At 42.6% G+C, this 22,886-nt stretch overlaps 1 protein-coding gene across 1 annotated transcript in view; it reads left to right on the forward strand.

The window, feature by feature from the left end:
- Window positions 1–6,057: 6,057 nt before the first annotated feature.
- AFAP1L2 (actin filament associated protein 1 like 2) overlaps window positions 6,058–22,886 on the forward strand; it is a 144,405-nt gene continuing 127,576 nt past the window's right edge. Inside the window, exons 1-2 of the mRNA XM_060242668.1 lie at window positions 6,058–6,487; window positions 7,346–7,440. Coding sequence (XP_060098651.1) covers window positions 6,058–6,487; window positions 7,346–7,440 — 525 coding nt within the window. The remainder of the gene's footprint in view (window positions 6,488–7,345; window positions 7,441–22,886) is intronic.

A 22,886-nucleotide genomic window follows, 5' to 3' on the forward strand; every position in this document is an offset into this window, starting at 1 on the left:
CTTGCCATGTACACACCTGGTCATTCAGCTGAACAGACTACTTCTTGATGAGCTCTAACCTTTGGAGAACATAATTGTTTATATTATTATTTTAGCCCACATCAGGTACTAAAGGGAAGTGGTGAAATTGTGTCTACCATTTGGCAATATGATACAGAAAACTGGTTTCCTATGTGGTTATATGTTTAAGTTATCTGTTGAGGAATGGCCATCAGTGTTCAGCCTTTATCATTTAAGGAGAAGAGAAACAGCATAATAAGAGCCCTAGTCCAGGGGAGTGCATTCATGGTCTTTGAAAGGCTGTACCTCTTTCTAATTCTAAGCCTGCCTTGCTTGCCACTTAAAATAGATTGCAAAGTGTAAAGAGCGTTTCAAAATTCAATACCTATTTGTATTTACTTCCTGATTACAATAACTCTTTAAATCACAATAGAGCATTGAACTGTTTATTCAAGTTAGCTGTGTTGACAGGCCAGAGGTCTGGGTTACATTAAACCACAATGACCATTAGAGGAATGGGTAGTTTCTGTTGAAGATAAGTTACTGGATGGAAAGTAAAGGAATACATGGTCTGGCTGGCTGATGCCTTCTTCCTGCACATGCTGTTGCTGCAACAATCACCTGCACTCTCTCCATGTGATCCGGTGTCCTTGCTTCTTTTCTTCCACTGCTTTTGTGCTGAGAGCTTTGGACAAGCATTTCTATTGGAGCAAGAGTATCATACCCAGATTGGAAGCCAACAAATCAGTCAACTATTTCCAGGCCCTCAGCCTAAGGCCAATGCTGGGTGCTTTCCCTCTTGCCTTTTTCTTTCAGGGTGTGTTTATATATTGAAACTATTGGAGACCTTAGTCTCATGCTTTGAGCAGACTTCCTTCAGCTAAGCAGGTAGGAAATATGAAATGGTGGGTCACTATTTGAAAATATATGGTGGTTCTACCTTGTGGGGAGCTGATTATCATCAAGTACTACTACAGTCTGTCAATCTTGCACACCATTGTTGACTTAGCCCTCCTTTGTCCCTCAATTTCCTCTTGGGACAATCCAAGTATAACTCCCCTTTTCATTACATGTACTTCCCCCAACAGTTTATCTTTTTCAGGTGCAGTGCTGAGACAGCTGTGAAAAATGTTGAGCCTGCTCTAGCTACAGAAATAACTAGCTAAGGCACTTTGAGTAGCTGTTACAAAGGAATTTGTGGCCCTGCCTTATTCAGGCTAAAACAAATGACTTAACAGTTAACCCACCCACCATGCATTGTGGGCTCACTCCAAATTGTCCCATCCAAGGCTACTATTTAGCAATAAAAATGCACAGAAGATCTGATCACAGACCTTCCAGTATCTTGTCTACTTTGACCTTGCATGTCTGATAACTGTAGACCTTTTTCCTCATCAAAGACCCAGAAGAACCCTTTGATCCTGTAGTCACTTTCTCCATGACCAGTTCCTGAACTGTAATTTTGGCAAACAGTGCTGTTCAGAGGTGAACGACTGCAGAATCTGGAATGCAGACAATCACTCATGACAGATTCTAGTGGACTTGTGGTGTGTCTTTAAACACTGCCCTTATGTAATTTCTGAACTCTGTTGTGGTGGCTAGCCGTTTGAAATTAAAATATTACAGCCACTCCTTGAGAGAGACTACTAATGGTGCTTTACTAGTGGGCAGTTTTTCCTGTCCACCTTTTTCTTTCCCATATTGACTCAATCCACAGCCTAGAGTAAAAAATTGGGTGTTCTAGTTAGTATTCTTTTTGATAGTTTGATTGTGCCATTTTCTTCCCAGCAGAAATTTCATAACAGAGAGGGAAAATCAATAGGTCTTACTTTTCCTGGTATGAAGATACCATAAGGAAAAGCAGTACGAATTCAGCTCCCTGCTGAAATTTAGCTGTTAAAGGCATAGAATCCCTGCAAAGAAACCAGGATCCATTCTTTAAGTCTGCCTTTGAAAAATTGTCAAATAAATATAGTTTAACACCAAACCAACACACAGCAAAACAATATCCCATTCAGGTTGTTTTTGAGAACACTTTCCTTGTACAAAATGTTTTCTGTCATAGGGAAACAAGTTTATTACATCTTTAAAATGTTTATCCATGTGTGGGATTGGCAAACCAGCATGAGCTCAATCATTATTTTCCGTCAATATGCATTAATATCAATAGGATTTTTAGTAAGCAGCAGAGTACAATACTGTCAATTGATAGCAAAACTCTGTTTTTAAGGAGACAGATTTCACCCACATGCTTGTTTCTTCAAAGGGGAATAGGTATCATTTTGCATAATCTGTTTTTCCAAACTAATCTACAACTAACTGAATCAAATGACCCAGTCAGGGTCTTATATAAAATTCCTTGGAATTTGATGGGGAGAGATTCTTGTCAGGCTGATTCTCAGCTGTGAAGAGCAGAGGAGAGCCTTTATTAAGTGCAACTTATCCCCATAAGAGCAAGCACTTTGCATTGTTAATGACACCATTCGGTGCAAAATAGTCTTAGTTGCTGAACCCTTGTAATGAGGGAGCATTACTGCTGTTTTGTAGGAAGATTACTTGAATGAGATCTATTTTTTGCTTCCCTTTGATAGGTTTTTAACTGTCAAGTTTTTAATTTTGTCTCCTCTCTCTTCACCCCCACCCCCTTTTGCTGACCAACCTGTTTCCAGAACTGCGATACAGTAGCCTTTTTCAGATTGTTTCTGTTTTTTGTTTTCTTTCCCTTTGTCAAGAGACAGCTCTGACCTGGAGCCTTGGTTAAAAAATATCACCAATGCCTATCTGTACAGTTAAGTCTGCTTCTCTGCAAAAGGGATCGTTGACCATATTGCAGTTCATCTCTACTTTCATAATGCAAATGTCACCCAACCATCTCAATGCCACTATAATCTACATCACTGTTGTACTCAAACCAAGAAAATGAATAAAGTTTTGAACTTTATTCTTACCCTACTGGGTGGATTTTTGCTTCATTTGTTTACGCAACTAATCTTACACGTTCAAAACCTTGATATTAAACAGGCTGCGTCAAGGAGCACATTATTTAGCTTGAGACAAAGGTCTGGTTTTGAAAAAATCTATTCATTAAAACTGAGGGAATGAATATGTTGGGGCCCATCCCTGGTTCAGTTTAGAGCAGCCTCTCTATAGTACCTACTTTATTCCATTTTAATGGAGGAGCTGAGCTGAACAAAATTATTCTGGTCCATAAAGCTAAGTGCTAGAGTTTGCTGCCTACAATCCAGGTTTCCTTTAGGACACTGCTCTCAAACTTGCTTGTTTGTACCTAAGTCACTAACCTCTGTTACAATATACATAGCTGCTCTTACTGCTGTCTCGGGAGTGGCTCACCAGAAGATCTTGTTCCAACCTCATAGGTAATAGGGATGTATTTATTTTAAACATACAGTATTTTTTGCACCATAAGACTCACTTTCCCCCCCAAAAAAAGTGGAGGGAAAAGTGTGTGCGTCTTAAGGAGCGAATACTGCAAAAAATTCACACAAGTATTTATATTCTGCCTTTCAGCCCAAAGGGCAACTGAGACAGCTAACAACTAAAAATAGAGCAACAGCAAAACACATAAAATGAGGTAAAAAACAGAACTAAAATATGTACATATAAAAAAGAGACATCAATTAAAATATAGGGCAGGGAGGAGGAGTTATTGAGGGAATGCCAGATAAAATAAACAAATAAAAAGTCTTCACCCACTGGTGGAAGACAGTGATAGAAGGGAACAGATGAATATCCCTGAAGAGTGTGTGCCCAAAATGTTCAGTTACAGAGACTTCAATAGCATTTGCAGTCATGTCACCTTTAAAGGTACTCCACTTTCTCTAAGGCACTGTGGGCCTCTGAGACCCACTTCAAGGTTTTTCAGGGATAAACAAAAGGATTAATTATTCTACACTTGTTAGACCAAGCTGATGTGCATATTACTAGCAAAGGCACAACCGTCCCATGCACTTTCATTATCCAAGATCCTCCATTGTTTCAACAGATGTGAGATCTGCACCTCAATAATTATTCTAGGAAGAATTCCCATTTGGTTTACTGGGCAGTGCAGTTGTCAAGTGTTGGGTTTTTGATGCAATTTCACTTCCTGTTGTCATGAGTTAATTAAGTGTTTGCATATGCATGCTATTGTTTAGCCAGTGAGTAGGTAGAGCCAGTGAGAATGTGTGCACGTACTTCCCCCCAAGGCTAGGTGTCAATATGCATAGTGACCATTGAGGGAGAGCCCTAATAGGCTAATCCATATATTTGGGTGGTGGTCTGAGGGAAACCATTTGGTCAGTTTTATTGCCCTTTGTGTTAAGCCCTTAGATCTCCAAGCAGTTGAAGTTAAGACTCAAGAGAGTCAAGATGCAGCCTAGAAGCTAGATAGGATAATGAATCCTTCTTTGTTTTCTAGAAATCCCAGTCATACCTTTTCCTCATTAGTGAAGTAAACTACTTTGTTTCTTAAGCTAAACCGTGTTCCTGGCTGTTTTTCATGGCTCTCTCCACGTTTACTCTGCTAATAGTACGCATAAACCCCAACAAAAAGTTATGGGCCAGTAAGCTTCATAGCTGTGAGCAAAAAGCCAATGTGGTAATTATCTAAGAAAGGCATAGAGAAGTGCTCAGGTCGTGCTCCACGGATTTGCATCTGAAGGAACTCCTTCCCCATCACTTGTAGTCACTGGCTGACTACTTGGGAACAAAAGGAATGGATTCTCTTTGATGTCCCGTCGAAGGAACAGACCCAGAAGACCCAGAGAGAGGCAAACGGCTGCTGGTTCTGGGACAGCATCTTCGCCTGCAACTTGTGAGGAAAGGATGATGTTGCAACCATCTGAACAGGTTGTATGCAATATGGAAAATTCCCCCAAGTTAAGCATACCTAAGCTGAGTGGGGATAACTTCCTTTTATGGAAAATGGGAATTGAGTGTGCTCTTGGAGTTCAACGGATAAGATATGTGTTGGACTATGATATACCAGATAATATATCCCAAGAGGAGAGAGAAAGGTTTGATGCAGATGAACTTAAAGCTAAGCTACTGATTCTAAGTTCAGTCTCATCTCAGGAAACAGCCATTGTGGTTAATTGTGATCATGTAAAACAGATTTGGAATAACCTTAATTTAAAATATGGCCAGCGCACGTTTCTTCAGAGGCAGTACTTGCGCAAACGCGTATACTCCCTCAGTCTTGCCCCAGGGGGTGACATCTCATCTCACCTCGACAACATCCTGGCCCTTGTCGCCGAATTAAGATCGGCTGGAGCCATGGTATCTACTGAAGAGCTTCGAGCTGTGATTGTCTCATCGTTTCCTGAAAGCTATGAGAGCATTCTAGCCCCTGTTGAATCTAGAGAAGAGATTGATATCGATTTTACAATTGCATATTTAAGAGACTTAAGTGTTAAACACAAATTGTCTAGATTGTCAAGCCAAATGCAAGCATTGGCTGTAAAGGAAGAAAAAGGGAAGCAAGACCACAGAGTCTGTTACAGATGTTTAAAACCAGGCCACATAGCAAGGTTCTGTGAGTCAAAGCAGAACAGGCCTGAAGGCAAAAATCCCGGCCCCTCACACAGAGGAGAAAGAGCCGTGTCCCAGCAGGGGGCTGCTAACTCACAAACAAAGGCAACGCCTCGTGGTGAAGTCTCTTACATGCTGAGGTCTGATGACGTAGATGCTAAGAATGCTTTTTTGCTAAATTCTGGATCTACTACGCATATATGTAGATTTCGCCAATGGTTTATTTGTTTGGATGAAAGCCAGCGGAAAACTTTGAAACTTGCTAGTGGTGATACTTTACAGACAGACGGAGTAGGATCTGTGAAGATCTCAGTTTATTCAAAGGCTGGAGAGCTAATTGATGTGTTGTTGAAGGACTGTGTTTACTCTGAGCAAGCAGATCAGAATTTAATCTCTGTAATGATATTGACAGATCAAGGAAATGTGTTTTTGATTAAAGATAGACAATGCACCATTGCCCATCCAGGAAGTGATGTGCTTTTTGAAGCAGTGAGATTTGATGGTGCTTACTATCTGGACCCTGTAGAAATGGGTCATGCCTATAAGGCAACAGCAAGTTTGTGTCCTCATAAGGAATGCTTTTATGCCTGCCATAAGAGGCTTGGACACAGGAATGCGAGATCTGTTAAGAAGTTGCTGAATACATGTGAAGAAAAGTTTGCAGGATGTGACCAAAAGTTGCAAGCTTGTGATGTATGTGTAAATGGGAAAGGCACAGCGCCACCCTATGGCAAGAGAAAGCCAGTGCACAATGAGAAGTCTCTAGAGACTGTAAAAGGTGATGTGATGGATCCAAAGACTCTGTTATCTAAAGAGTACAATGTTGTGCATATTGATGAGAGGAGTGTACCCCTGATATCTGAGACAGCCACAGTGCAGGAAGATCAGGAAACTGATAGAGGAATGTCCCCAACTGAAATGGTCGATTGGCTGACTGCCAGTAGTGCCGACCCTCAAGGTAGGCCAGAAAGCACCCTAGAAGCAGAAGGGGAGGCAGATCAAGCTGGACAGAAGGGGAGACAGGCAGTACTCCTGTGAGGCAATCTCAGAGGAGTAACAAGGGAGTACCACTTGCCAGATATGGACTTTGTAATGTTCTGCAAACTGCAGAAAAATCCTCAGACAATGAGGAAATTCCAAGGGAACTGATTGTAAAGTATGCCACTCTCAGAATCCTACTGAGCATAGCAGCACAGAAAGGAATGCATGTGCAGTGCCTTGAGATTGAAGAGGCAAACCTCAAGGAAAACTTACCTGATAAAAGACTGAATGAAGTGCTAACTGCTTTTCTGCAGAAGCAAGGGTTCCAGCAAGAGAAAACAGAACCCAGCCTGTTCTTCAAACTGAAGAATGATAAATGCCAGTATGTACTGATGTCAACTGATGGACTGATTTTATGCTGTCAATGTGAATCTGATGTGCAAGAGATAGTTGACAAGCTGATTGCAGAAGTGGAAGTAAAATGTTTTGGGACTTTGAACCACTATCTTGCAATACAGATAGAAAGAACAGAGAATGGAGGGTTTTTTTCTGAGTCAAAGAACCAAAATCCTGAATCTTGCTAAGGCACTGAGCCTGGAAGATATCAAGAGAGCAAGTTTCCCACTTGACCCATCTTACCTCAAGCTGGAAGATGGAGTGCCTCTCAAGGACAATCATCTGTACAGAGAAACTATTGGGAAATTACTGTATCTAGCTCAACTTACCCGACCTCACATAAGTGCAGCTGTTGGAATCTTGAGCAGAAAGACAAGCTCACCTAATCACCATGATTGGAATGCAGTGAAGAGACTTGTTAAGTATCTTATTGGGACAGCTGATCTGAAAGTGAAGATTACAGCTGATGACGACCCAAGATTGGTTGGATACATGGACACAGATTGGGCCGAAGACACTACTGAACGCAAATCAGTAAGTGGGCATCTGTTTTTCTATGGAAGCAACCTGATCAACAGGACAAGTCGCAAGCAGAGTATAGTAGCTATGTCCACAACGGAAGCTGAGTTTGATTCTGCAGCAGGTGCCTGCAATGAGCTTGAATGGATCATACACCTGCTGAGAGACTTTGGAATAGAAGAGCCTATTCCAGTAACCCTGTTTGAAGATAACACACCTTGCCTAAGTTTCATCAAGAGTGAAAGTATCAAAGGCAAGACCAAGCACATTTCTGTGCGATACCACAAGGTGAGGGTGTTGCAGCAACAAGGAATGATTGAAGTAAAGTTTTGTCCTTTGGAAGAAATGATTGCTGACAGCCTGACCAAACCGCTCACCAAGAAGTTTGAGCACCTAAGAGAGAAGCTGAAACTTCATGACTTCAGTTCATGAATTTGAGAAGGGGATTGGTTTTTGATGCAATTTCACTTCCTGTTGTCATGAGTTAATTAAGTGTTTGTATATGCATGCTGATGTTTAGCCAGTGAGTAGGTAGAGCCAATGAGAATGTGTGCACTTACTTCCCCCCAAGGCTAGGTGTCAATATGCATAGTGACCATTGAGGGAGAGCCCTAATAGGCTAATCCGTATATTTGGGTGGTGGTCTGAGGGAAACCATTTGGTCAGTTTTATTGCCCTTTGTGTTAAGCCCTTAGATCTCCAAGCAGTTGAAGTTAAGACTCGAGAGAGTCAAGATGTAGCCTAGAAGCTAGATAGGATAATGAATCCTTCTTTGTTTTCTAGAAATCCCAGTCATACCTTTTCCTCATTAGTAAAGTAAACTACTTTGTTTCTTAAGCTAAACCATGTGCCTGGCTGTTTTTCATGGCTCTCTCCACGTTTACTCTGCGAATAGTATGCATAAACCCCAACATCAAGTCTGACTCAAGAATATCTGGGGACTTTGGGGGTGGAGCCAGGAACAAGGGTGTGACAAGTACAATTGAACTCTGAAGCAGACCCATAGCCACAGGGGGACATGGCCCCCCACCCAACCCCCCCTTGGACGTTTATGTCCCCTCCGTTCCCCGGCATCCACTCTCTCTGCGCCACTTTGGCAGCCCCCACCCCACTCCGCAGGCGCCTCCCCCTGCCTCCCTCCCTCCCAACTCACCAACCCAGCAAAACAGGGAAGAATGGGCTTTAGGGGCTCTTTCAAGACGTCCCCCTGCTCCTGCTGGTCACATGACTGGTGGGAAAAGCCGCTCCCAGGTCAGCAGTTCATACACTGGCTTTCCAGCATGCTCAACAAGTTCAGCGCTGGCTGCCCCAGCGCTGAGCTTGCTGAGTGCACTGGAAAGCCAGCATAGGAACTGCCAGCCTTAGAGCAGCTTTTCCCGCCAGTGATGTGACCAGCAGGGGCAAAGGGACGTCTTGAAAGAGCCCCAGAAGCCCACTCTTTCCTGTTTCATCGCGTTGGTGAGTTGGGAGGGAGAGGGAGGTACTGCACGAAGGGGGGCAGGGCCACCAGAGTGGTGCGGAGATCAGGGCTAGAGTGGGGGCTGCCAGAGGGGGGGCCCTTCATCCAAAATTTTTCCTGTGGGCCCCCCATCTAGAATTTTCTGGCTACGGTCCTGATCTGAAAGGAGTTTTGGCCATCACATTTAAAGGGATCTCACAACTTTTAAATGCCTTCAGTTTGGAAATAATGAAGGACAGAGACACCTTCTTTGGGGGCTCACATAATTGGACCCCGTGGTCCAATCTTTTCAAAACGTGGGGGATGTTTTGAGGAGAGATGGTGGATGCTATGCTGAAAATTTGGGTGTCTAACAAAAAAACCAGCCCCCCTTCAAGCCCCAGGTACATACAGATCAATTCTCCATTATACCCTATGGGAACTGGTCTCCATAGTGTATAATGGAGTGCCCAGCAGACACTTCCCCCTCACACCACTTTCTGATGACCCTGAAGTGGGGGGAGGGCCTCCAAACCGGGGAATCCCCTGCTCCCAACTGGGGATTCAAAAATATCAAAAATATTGTGCAAGACACACACTCTTGAATAGTTTATACAAAATTAAGTATATTGTATTGTGTCATGTAATGAACAGCCTACAAAAGTAGGCATACATTCATACAATCAGAAATTAAAGCCAAACAAGAGTCTCAAATACAGTATTTCAGGGAGGACCCCTCACAGTCCCTTAATTTTCCAAATAGAGTACTAAGACTCAATAATAAAGTTCCACAGGAGTCCCTCCGTTGCTTGTTGGCTTCTGAAGGAAAAATTCTTGCCTTCACGCAAACTCCGGCTTTGATTGCGTTCCGCTGCTCCTGCAGCTTCCTCATAAGCCAACTGAAAATTCCAGCCAAGTTCTCTCTCAAATGCCCATTTCAGTATCTTAATTAGCGGTTGGCTTAATTAAGTATCTTAATTAGCGGTTGGCTTAATTAAGATACTGAAATGGGCGTTTGAGAGAGAACTTGGCTGGTATTTTCAGTTGGCTTATGAGGAAGCTGCAGGAATGCAATCAAAGCCAGAGTTTGTGTGAAGACAAGATTTTTTCCTTCAGAAGCCAACAAGCAACGGAGGGACTCCTGTGAAACTTTATTATTGAGTCTTAGTACTCTATTTGGAAAATTAAGAGACTGTGAGGGGTCCTCCCTGAAATACTGTATTTGAGACTCTTGTTTGGCTTTAATTTCTGATTGTATGAATGTATGCCTACTTTTGTAGGCTGTTCATTATATGACACAATACAATATACTTAATTTTGTATAAACTATTCAAGAGAGTGTGTCTTGCACAATATTTTTGATATTTTTGTATTCCATATATTGTGCTGCCGTTGTTCTTTTGCCCAACTGGGGATTGGCAACTCTATTGGGCAGCTCAGCTGCAGTTAGGGTTGCCAACCTCCAGGTGGCATCTGGAGAGCTCCCACAGTGGATCTCCAGACCATTAAGATTATTTCCCCTGGAGAAAATGGCTGCTTTGGAAGATGGACTCTGGCATTATATCCTGCTGAGGTTCCTCCCTTCCCCAAACTCCACCCTTCTCAGGCTTCACTCCCAACCCAGAGCTGACAATCCTAACTGCAGTGCACTTGGCAAAACAATCTTCTGTGATCATGTTCTCTTTCACTTAACATATTTCCAAGATACACATTAAAGGTAAATTCAAATGACTGTTCTTCGCTACCACTCAATCAGTAAATCAGAGCAGCAAATTAGAGCATGCATGGATCCATGTTGTAAAGAGTAGAGCTGTGGCTCTGTGTAACGTCGGAGAAACAGGCTGAGGAAGAACTAACTATTGAAACCAGTCTTTAGAAGCTGCATGTCCTGGGAGGCCATCTGTGTGTGCCATTGATAGGACAGCAAATGCCTTTCTGAGACCAGTTGACAGAGAGGACACAGGGAAGAGTTGGAGATGTGGCTGTCTCTGAGGTAAGACCAGGGCTTTTTTTGAGCAGGAACACAGTTCCGACTGGCTTGGCATCAGGTGGTGTGGCCTAATATGCAAATGAGTTCCTGCTGGGCTTTTTTTTAAGGCCTTTGGTTAAGATTGTTTTGATGGGTTGTTCAACATTCCCAGGGCTGCAGTAGTTGGAGGCAGGGGAGTCAGCCAATGGGAGGCCAGAGACGCTGACTGAGCTGTGATGGGCCAATGGTTTGTGGAGTGCATGGAATGCACTCATAAATGAATGAAAGAACTCTGTTTTGCCAACCCCATTAGCAAATTATGTATATAAGATACCTATTTCATTTGGTACCTTTTTAAAGCATGACATGCTGAGTCCCACCATATTTTCTGATGGAGAGAAACAGAAGAAAAATGGTAAGCAATATGGACTGAAAACTTCACTTGGCATTTAAGTGAGTGACTCCGGCTTCTCCTTCCAGAACCTACTTAATGAGCTCAAATAACCATTTTTAGCCTGGTTCTCAAGTTACAGTTTTATGAACATGCCTGCCTCTGTATGTGTGTGTGTATTTTTCTGCACCCATCAAAGCTTAATTTTCTTTTTAAAGACTTCTCACTCCCTATCATTTAGCCCCCTGCCAAATGTGTTTATTACACATTCCCACGGTGCTCGTTTTATTAACATTATTCTGTGTTATTTCTGAAATCATATTTCTCATAGTGCTTGTCCAGCCCTACTCATCTCAATTACTACAACTCTTCATGATGAGGCTTGCAAGGATCTGATGTTTCCAAGGACTGGAGATGACCCATTCTTGCAAAATGGCTCTTACTGTACCAGCTGAGCTTCCTGATATTCAGCTAACCTTTCCTATGTGTTGCTTTTTTCAGGCATTGTGAAAGTGCGCCTCAAACGATCACAACACAATAAACAGGAAACCCTCCCTCTCCCCTTTAATGGCTGAAAAACATGAACCCTACACTTAGTTCTACCTGGAAATCTAAAATTAGAGAGGACTACGTTATAGTGGTTAATACTATAAATCCACTCTTAGAGGACATGCATGAATAATTCAGCACAATGGTTAATAGAAGATGCATGAACACATTTAATATGGAAACACACACACACCCCTTGCAAAATAACTACCTAGTCTTTTCTGGAAGAATTGTGCAAGGGCTGTTAGTGAGTGAGTTCATTAGGCTATAGAACAAACAGGACATTGTATTATATAACATGAATATGATTTATCTCTCTGAATAATTTTCATTCCTACAAATAATGCCGAGTTATAATGCAAACCAGTTGGTGTGAGCAAAGCTTTCTTATAATAATCAAACACTGAAGAAAGTAAGCTTTCTTATAATCAACACTGAAGAAAGTAAAGCTATACCAATGCTTGTAATACACTGACTTCTTTCTCTGGACAATGGAAATGCCCCAGGTATCTCTGCACACCAGTAAAGATAATTCTTCCTCCACTTGCGGGTTCTTTGCACTTGCATGAGGTGCTGGGCTTCTTGGTTGCTGTTCCAACTGTGCAGCAATAGAACTGGGGGTGGGGGGAGGTGAATGCTGTGCAGGCAAGTCTTATTAGCAGTAGTAATAGATCCAAGTGGGCAGCCATGTTGGTCTGAAGCAATAGAACAAAGCAGTAGACAATTTGCACCTTTAAGACGAACTAAATTTTATTCAGAACGTAAGCTTTCATATGCTCTAAGCAGACTTCATCTGACAAAAATGGAATGGCAAGCAGTCCTAAATATAAACATCCCTGGTAAAAGGTGCTGATCTCCAAGAGGACACTGTTGCTCCCACATGCTTTGTCAAAGTTGGGTATTTGTATGCTTTGGAAGTAACCACAGATTGTGATGATGGTCATGGGAGGGGGCGAGAGGTAATAGAAGAGGTAAAATGTCATACCACCAATAATGCCAAACACAGCCTAGATATGTGCATGAACATGGCTTGTTGCCATCTCTTGTGCACTTCTCTCCTTTCCTTAGACCAAACACAAGTAGGATACTTGTTTTTAAATAAACATGGGTCCCCAGTGACATATGAATGCAGTTGGGTGAGCAAACAAACCCTGACTTACTGGCGCATTTGTACCTCAGAGGGAACCAAAGTTTGTTTCAAGCCAAAGAGGGAGGAATGCAAGCAAGCTCACCTACAGAATATCATTTTTATTTACCTTCATTTATAGTATGCCTTTCTCACTGAGACTCAAGGAGAATTACAAAATGTAAAATTCAGTTAAAAACAACAGCAAAGTACTAGGATTAAATAATTGGTAAAGAGTGTAAGCAAACAAAAAAGAAACCTGTCTAAGGCATGACATAAATAGTAAACACTGCACTATAGTACAATCCTGTATCTTATAAAAGCAACACATTTTGCCTTAAGTCTTGTGATGCTGAATACAGTCCCACAGTCATTAACTAAGGCAGAAACAGCACCACAGATTCTGCAGCTCTTCACGTCAGTATTCAGAATTTCAAGAAGGTCCAGAAACAAAGTGAATCCATTATAAATATCTCAATATCAGTTGTGTTTGAAGTTCTAATTTAAAACCCAAATTTGCTTCATATCTGAGAAGCCAGAAATAATTAATTTGATCACTGAGACATTCATTCCAAACCCTGCTTGCCACATTATAAAAGAGCAGTTTGCTTCAAATGCTTTTCCCTAGGCCTTCAATTTATTTACTTACTTACTGGCTTTTCATTCCAAATAACTTTAAAAATAAAACTCAGAGTCTAGCTTGCTTTATTCTTAGTTTCTGACCCCTGAGTAATGACTAAGGAATGTACTACATCCCCTAAGATAGCAAGACAGCTGGTAAAGTGAATCTTCACAACAACTTAAAAGTACAGATAATGGTGCCAAAACTTAGATCTGATTGAAACACAGTCAAATGTCAGCACTAATTTGCCATTAAGTATCTATGACTCCCCCCAACCACTTCCTTTAAGAACTGTAACACAAAATGCCAGTGTTTTTCTTGACCATAAAAAGGTGGTTTCCTCAATATGTTTGCTTGTTCCATTTTGCTTGCACTTTCTCTTGAGTTGAGGCAGAAAATAAATAGAGCTCCAGTGCTTTCTACAGTTTGTGGAAGATCCTTAGGGGCATGTTCATTCTGTTGTTTTTTGTGGCTTGGATAAAGGGAGAGACTGGGAAATGGTTCTAGGGAGTGCCTGTTTCAAACTGTTCTTTTACTGATGTTGGCTTTTATTTTCAAGCATCATCTAGAAAGAAAAGCGAAATCCAAAGTTTAAGTGAGTTTCAGGCACCCACTGTGCCCCTCTGATTATATCAAGTCTGGCCATGTATCACTGTGAGGAAATAGACCATGGATTTATAATAGTTGCAATAATAGTCCAATAAAAGGTGCAGACTTAATACAAGAATGAACAAATATGATCTCTCAGTATGCTACGTAAACAATTAACAGGAAGTTTGGAGGCAGTTAGCGCAATGACTTAAGAACTGAACCATACACAATGATAGAAATTTTGCGTATATATACATTTCTCAAGATCCAGGATGTCCCTTACATCTGTCCCCATAATGAGTCTCTGCTCTCAATAGCAATTGGTCTAATGGGGAGAATATATGAAAAATAGAGGCATCTTACCTATAGCATGGAAATAATCAGGGCTTTTTTTTTTAGCAGGAACACACAGGAATGCAGTTCCAGCTGGCTTGGCATCAGGGGGTGTGGCCTAATATGCAAATGAGTTCAGATGTGGAACAATGCTGATGTCAAGGGGTGGGACCTAATATGGAAATGAGTTCCTGCTGGGGTTTTTCTGCCAAAAAAGCCCTGGAAATAATAATTGAGCCTCTTATGATATTCATGTTAATGTGAGGTAGTAATCAGAATGGAAGTCGGAGCACCTTCCCTATGAGGAAAGGCTGAAGTGTCTGGGGCTTTTCAGTTTAGAAAATATTTGACTAAGGGGGGGACATGATGGAGGTTTATAAAATTATGCATGGGGTCAAGAAAGTTGACAAAGAGGAATTTTTCTCCCTTTCCCAAAATACTAGAACTTGAGAGCATCCAATGAAGCTAATGGGCAGTATATTCAGGATGAACAAAAGGAAATATTTCTTTACACAGCAAGTGATTAAAATGTGGAATTTGCTGCCAGAGGATGTAGTGATGGCCACAGGAATAGACCGCTTTAAAGGGAGATTAGACAGATGGCTACTAGCCATGGTGTTTAAAGGGAACCTTTAAGTTTAGAGGCAGTAAAGCATCTGAACATCAGGGCTAGAAAGCAAAATCAGGGGAAGGTCTCATCCTCTAAGCCCTGTTGTTGGCCCTCCAGAGGAACTGGCTGGCCATTGTTTAAGACAAGATGCTGGACTAGATGGACCACTAGTCTGATCCAGCAGGGCTCCTCTTATGTTCTCATGGGATAGAAAACGGTAGTGGTGCTCTGCTTAGATTCAATAGTACTTATGCCATGAAGATAAGCTATGTACTTTATTGTAATTGTTTTGTTGTTTAGAGTGTATTAAGGTTGTTGGTTATAGTTGAAAAATTAATAAAAAATTTAAAGTTTAAACTGTCTACTTTAGTCATGGAAGACATTACAATAAAGTTTCAGGTAATGAAAATGTGAAAAACTGTTTAAATGTAGCAATTTACTGTTTCTGAGAGAGAGGGAAACTATGATAATTAATAGGAGCAAATTACCATTGACATTCTTTGCTTCTGAACAAAGCAGGAGTCAAGTCATACCTTTAAGACCAACAAAGTTTTATTCAGAATGTAAGCTTTCATGTGCTTTCTAAGCACACTGCATCAGACGAGGGGATCAGGTATTGTGGGCTGAAATACATGCAGTTTGTTGTTTAAGAGTGCAAACTGCCTGTGGTCACATGATAAAATAGTGTGGCTTGGCCATTTGGTCTCGATAGCCATAAAAGGTAATAAAGTTCCCTGCCAATTGGTGTTTTTACAAATCACAGAAGGACATGTATTTCCTAGTTGTAGGCTACCTAATTTACTTATCAGCATCAATCTATGCATTATAAACATCATTCTAGTCTGCCATTAGAAAACAAGAATGCATAAAATGAAAATGGGTTAGGTATATGTAATGAGATGAATAGCCAATATCCCTTATTTGAGTATGTCAATATAAAAATTATTCTGATACACTATTATTATAGTATATTATACACTATTATAATAGTATAGTATTATTACCTTTTATGGCTATCCAGACCAAATGGCCAAACCACGCTGTTTTATCATGTGACCACAGCCAGTTTGCACTCTTAAACAACAAATGGCATGTATTTCAGCCCACAATACCTGATCCCCTCATCTGATGAAGTGTGCTTAGAGAGCACATAAAAGCTTACTTTCTGAATAAAACTTTGTTGGTCTTAAAGGTGAAACTTGACTACTGCTTTGTTCAACTGGTTCAGATCAACACGGCTGCCCTCTTGGATATATTCTTTGCTTCTGCTTTGCTTTTCTGTAAACTATTTTTTCTAATGTAGTAGTTAAATTTTGCAAAGAAATTCTATATTGCAGTATGCTTTTGCAGCAACAGTCAAATCAATGTGAAACAAATACACAACATGGAATCCAAAAAGAGCGGTATGAAATCACTACCCCCTCCATTTCTTCAATTCCAGTGGGGTTGACTGCCTTACCATAATAACCCAAATTTGCCATATTCAGGGCAACTAGTTTGGCTCTCCCTGCTCCAAATAAATGAGGGGAAAAGCAAACAAATAGCAACACAAATGACACCAGCAGGATCTCATAAAGTTTGGTGGCAATGTCTGCACCTTTCCTGCATGTATAGGTGACCTCCTTTGTATAATGCAATGTATGGGGGCTTATATCAAAGCATCCAAATCTCTCCTCTAGAGGTTGCTGCAGCACAAACTTTCATATGGGCATAGCTGAAAGGAATACTGTTGATTCTTATAGAAGGAATGCCAACTATTGACATGTTTTGTGACTCTGAAGCTGCAGGCATGCTAGTAACCCTAAGGAGCTATCAAGACAACCAGTGAATGAATAATGACTAAAAATTACTTCACTGATGACTTTCGTACCCCAGCTAGATATAGATGACAGCCAGGACAAATCTCTGTGGAGTCCTAGCAAGTACTTAGTCCCAATTATCACATAAAGGGAAAGATAGTTGGAGCCAATCAGTAACAGAGAAGCCAAACATAAAGGTTTCAGGCAGTGCCACCCATGGTGCAATGGCTGGCCACTGGCGCACTCATGGAGCTGCTAGTCCCCACCCTAAAGGGTTCCAGAGAGACTGGGACGCAGGGAAAAGACAGAGTTACAATGGGGCTACACAAGCTGCAACCATTCCGTCATGTCCTTTACTGGTCACAAGGTGCACTGGACAGAACCTATCACCAATCAGGGCCCAGCCCTGTGCACATCACAGCTGAGGAGTGGGAAGGGATAGGGCCATGGACTGTGGGGCCTTGTCAACAGCACACACCCCACCCCTATAAAGGAACAGAGCCCTGTCTAACAGTAATAGGACACCTGACTGAGTCAGTAGGGGCCGTAGCAATCTCCCACCTGCACCATCTGCACAACCAACCACCTAAACACGGGTATATTTGGCAAGAGACTTCCCTCTTGGACATGTCATCAGGCAGCTCTATGCAGGAATCACAGATGGGATGAGGAGGGACTGGGGCAAGGAGGGGTGTGGAGCTCCTGTCATGCAGCTGGAACCTGAGACACAATTGTGGAACAACTCATACTTTACTGAACTGCAAATATGCAGTGACTCAAAATGCCACTTCCCTAGGGGTGTGGGGAGACAGACTGAGCCTTTCCTGGTACAGCATGCATCTAAGTGGAATGGAGTTGCAGATGGAAAAGCTGGCTGGATGCAGTGCTCCACTCCAAGAAGTGGGCTGGGACTTGAGACTGAGCAGGCGGGGGGACAGTGTTGGCAATGCCCTGAAGCTTCTCTGTTGAATCATCACCTGCAGGAAAGCAAAACAGAGCCCTGGACAGAGTCCTGCACTGTGAATACAACCTAATGAATTCTGACTACCTCCCACCATGCCCCCTGGGCCGCTCTTCCACACTGGCACAGGAACCTACACTACTAGCCTGCCAAAGAGCTGCAACAGTGGTTAAAGGTGACAGGGTGGTGGGATGTTGTTCCATTGTAACTCTGACTCATGCTTAGCATATCTTTAAGATATGCTAGCATCACAACTAGTCAGTTTCCTGAGCACTCCCCCCCTTAGGATTCACTGTGAGTGGTTGATGAAGTTACACAAAAACACATTAGCTGCTCAAGAACCCTCCAAAACTCCCTTGCAACATGAAGTTTGACATAAACTTCTGGCTGATGTGTTAGAGTGCAAGGAGCTCTTTCTAAAGACTCACCATTCAAACAAGCACCCCTCCATCCCCTCTGTGTCTATTCTAAAGGCCCAACCAACTAGTTAGAAGCAAATGGTGGTCATGGAAATAGGGTCAGTGCTTCTTCACTATGGGAGGGGAGATTTTACACAGATGCAATAGACTTAAGATTCTCATATTGACATTCCACTCATTCATGAACAAACAATTTGATGCAGAAATCCCACATCCAGGAACACGAGATATCTGACCTTGAGAGCAGGAGAAACAGGGCAGGCAAGGGGATGGATTGGCCACTGATTGCCTATGACTTATCTCTAGGGAGCTGCCTTCCACACTGCTGCAGAGGAAGAGTGGCCTGGACCCTTTTATGCTGCAGAATCAGACGCTCACTTCCTCAGAGGAGTTAATATTGAAGGAACCAAAACATTAGCTGTACTGGGTCGAATACCTGACCTGATTTCTGAAATTTTCATTTCATTGTTTTAAGAATGAAAGCTGGGAACCCATAGGACCTATGACATTATAGGAATCCAGCAGCTACTGACACCCCCCCCCCCAAAAAAAAGGTATCAAAGTTATGAGTGGGCTGGCTACTGCAGGGGACTTGGCCGGGGAAATGGTGGTGATATAGGGGTTCAGATCCCCTCTTAAGGTATGAAAACTCCCAGCAAGGACACTGACATCTAACAGGCTAGCAGGTAAATAATGGTGACTGGTCCTCTGCAGCACCCCTATGTGCAATGGAACATCCAGTAGTGACATCACTGAGGTTTCTTGCCAGAAGTGATGCCACATATTGGCACAACACTGGTACAATTATATATGCCCCCCAACTCTTCTGGTGGGTTGTCAACCATACTGATGTGGGTAGGACTGGAGAAGATCCAGACTTTCCTGTCCACATAGCAGATAACCCAGTTTAGCTATGATCATTTCCAGAACATACAGCAGGTGTGAGGTCAGACGTTCAGAAAATCCCGCTACGGGCATGAGTGGAGTCCGGAAGCATGTCGGATTTTAAGCGGTTGTCCAAATGTCAGCATCTGCGTATGGTGGTTAGCTCGTTCGAGTCCCGCGTTGAGACGACTGGGGCGCGGACTAATTTGATACTGCTTTAAATCCGGAACAAAATTCTTCTGATGGTTCCTGAGTGGAATTTCTCTGTTTGAATGCTCCATCATTGGCGACTCGTTGGAAGCGCACCACTGCTTCTCATCCAAAGCCCCCTGCAAGTTATATCACTGCACCAGTGAATGAGTGAGCGAATGTTGGCCCGATAAATCGTTTACCCACCCCTATGTCCGGAAAAAACCCTCACTTTGAAACTTGATGTGAACTAGATGTGAACTGATTTGAATCCCTGGGTTTTTTTCTGCACGCGTAGTGCTCGTGCTGGAAAAGTAGTGCCAACAGATTAGCAAAACTGTTAGTGATCTAACCCATTTAAAAGTGACGTGCATCCCCGCCCTCAAGACCGAGGTCATGGTGGGTGTGCGAAGTCTCTCGTGGAGAAGGGAGGAGATGCTGGATCTGCTCGATAGTGCAGATAGCGGGCATCACTGCGTCTGTGCTAATGCAGATTGACGTTTCATGAAACGAGGTCCGGTAGAGCACTCTGATCGACCAGCGATGGGACCCACATGGAATAGAACGGGAACCTGGCTGTTGTCTGATCGGGTAATTGGTTGTGCGGATTATAATAGAGGCGTGTTGCAGATGGATTTAATGGTTAGTGTGACCGCACCCCAGGTTTCATATAACAGAATAGCCAGGGGTAAGTCAGAGACTATGCAGATGTCTTGAGAAGCTGTGTGGAAATGAAGAAAAATCTGCTTGCTGAGCGGGAAGAGAGCTGTAGTCTTCAGAGGCAGATTGGTCAATAAGGCCACTGAAAAAAGTCCTAGTGGATCAGTGGCCTGGGGGTGGTCCCCACCATGTCCATCCCTGTCCAAAGCAAGGGGTGGGAAAGAAGGAAGCCAGCTTTGCATGGTAAAGATGTCTGGCCATACTGTGCACAGCATGGAACTGGCTGGGCATGCACTCGTGGGGCAGAGGGAGCAAGGGACTGGTTGGCTGAGTAAGGTAGCCCTTTCCAGAGCTATTTCTCCTCCCAAGCTATCCCTAGGGGTCTGGCAAAGAACTCTGTGTTCACACAGCTCAAAAAATCTCGCTTTGGCCTTGTATCAATGTATCTAAAGAAGTGTATACGAATATGAAATCTTATACCTTTAATAAAATTTTGTTGTTCTTAAAGGTGCCACTGGACTCTAACTTTGTTCCAGAGCTTCAGACCTACCTGAATCTATCTGGCAAGTCAGTTCTTGCAAAGCTTAGCTTGCCTATACCACTGTTTATGAAAACTCAGTGTAGAAATAAACATTTTGAGACTGTAAGCCAAAATGCCCTCAAAAGAAGTTGGGGAATTGACAAGTGGGCAACTTTGGCTCAAAAGGACCTAGTATACAGGATTCCACTTCCAGAAATTATTGCCAAATTTACTAAGGACTCTAATTAAGTAAAACAATTATGATTTTATTACAGAAAAATATAGAACACACACATACAAGATAATAGACTCATATACATACAGACCTAATAAAAATAGAGAGAAATGCATAGAGGTAACATAAGGATGGACAAACAGGGTGATAATTACCGATTGTAGTCTTCAAGGAAGGCTCCAATGGCGACAAATGAGGACTATGGGGGAGGGGACCCTCAACTGGCCAAGAATTGGGGATGTATCTAAACAGCAGGAATGGGGTACTGCTAGATGCACACCTGTGGGGAGTTGGGACTACCTTGAGCCCTTAGGGGGTAGGAGGTACAGGGGCGGATGACAGGTGGTCAGCTGCTACATGATCTCAGAAAAAGGGGAGGCTCCACAATGACCATAAGGGCTGGACTTGTGCGGTAGCCAATAGCCAGTTTATTGGGGGCACCTGATTGGATGCCCATACCTGGCCAATGAGCAGACCTGGCCCTGGTTACCTGATTGGACTTCCAGGTAACAATGGGCCAAAGGGGGAGGCTCCAGGATGACCATTAAGGGAAAGAATTAGTGAAATTATTGGGATGGAAGTGATTAAAAGGCTATCAAAACTTATCTAAAAGGTGACAATAGATGCTCAAATTGCTACCTAAGGTAACACCCGATCTATACAAAGAAGCTTGGCTCTGGATGAAGATGTTCTTCCTCTTCTTCATCCCTCTACTGGCACCATCCCTTGTCTTGGGTTCCGCTGGACAAAGGCTTTAGGCAGTCTGACAGGATCCATGTCTAAGATAAGCTTGATTGCCTTATGCATACATGACATCTGTTGAGTACGTGAGCCTCCTGCTTCGCTGTCATGGAGTCTGGCACAGCAGGAAGATAGTTGCTGGTGATGTTAGCCTACCAATATAGATTCTATGATCAACGCTGGAATCCGCTTGCCCAGATAGTTCCTGGCAGCGCAACTTCTTCCGCGCAATGGCCGAGATGGTGATCGCACGGAGCGGCTGGGAACCCATCTGTCTTCCTGGTTAGCACTCTTCCAGAGATACCAAGTGCTGCTGCAACGTTGTGGCTGTTAGTACTCACATAAGTCCCTTACATTCTGGTAGACAAAACCCACGTTCTCCTGGCAGATGCGTGTGAGTTGAATCTCCAGGCACCCTGGCAACCAAACGGGTGACTACGATGTCCTGAAATTAAGGGTCTTTTTCTCACAAGTCACCGGGGGGGGGGGGGGAATAATCAAATACAAAATTGATAGATTCTTCTTCTAAGTACCCCTTTTTAAAAATGTGCATATAGCAGATCTGGCTGTCTAAAAGGCTAGTGAGATTAATTTGCATCCAAGAGCGGCAAGCAGCCAGAGTTCAACTATCTTAAGGCCATTGGAATCAACAGGTTGAAGGATGCTTAACTGTGTGCTGAACCATGGCCAATGTCTCCATTCTGCTTCTGCAGAATGGGTCAGATACAAATAATTGTAAACAAAAAAATCCTACATAAAGTTCTAATTGTGTCAAAGAACAGTCTTTCCTCTAATCCATTTTCCTATTAAATGAGTGAATTTCATCTCACTGGAAGTTCTTCCCTTCTTCTTTTGAACTTCTATTTATATTCTTTCAGCTGCTTCTGCCAGAAGATCTCATGTGGATACGTTAGGCACTTTCAAAAAGCAATTTGAATGACAGTTTTTTTTTCTGTAGGAAAGCAAGCGCCTCAGCTTCTCTAAAAGGAATAAGTATTAACTTCAATTAGAGATGTGCAGTGTGACCTATTTCCTTAGAATTCATAATGATACTATCAAACTTCCAGGGAAACGAGAGCTGAAACTGGATGGTTTACAACACCAACTTCATGAGTCGCACATTAAAATCCACTGACAAAAGGGCAGTGGGGCAGGGAAAGGGCGACAAGGAAGAAGGGAGACAATAAAAAATGGATCTGTTAGCTAGAAGTCATTTCCATGCAACATGCAACATATTCCCCTACGATGGTTAGATTTTTATACACATCAGGGTTTTTTTGTAGTATACTGACAGGTTCTTGGAGATTTTGATATAAAAAGTTTTGGGTTGAGGGTTCCTTCCTTTCTTGCTTTATATTCAGCTGTGACTTCAAGACCTACAGAAGGTCATTGACTTTGGCTGGACTAGATTTTGTCTAAAGCA

The sequence above is a fragment of the Heteronotia binoei genome, chromosome 6, assembly GCF_032191835.1.
Source record: "Heteronotia binoei isolate CCM8104 ecotype False Entrance Well chromosome 6, APGP_CSIRO_Hbin_v1, whole genome shotgun sequence".
NCBI lineage: Eukaryota > Metazoa > Chordata > Lepidosauria > Squamata > Gekkonidae > Heteronotia > Heteronotia binoei.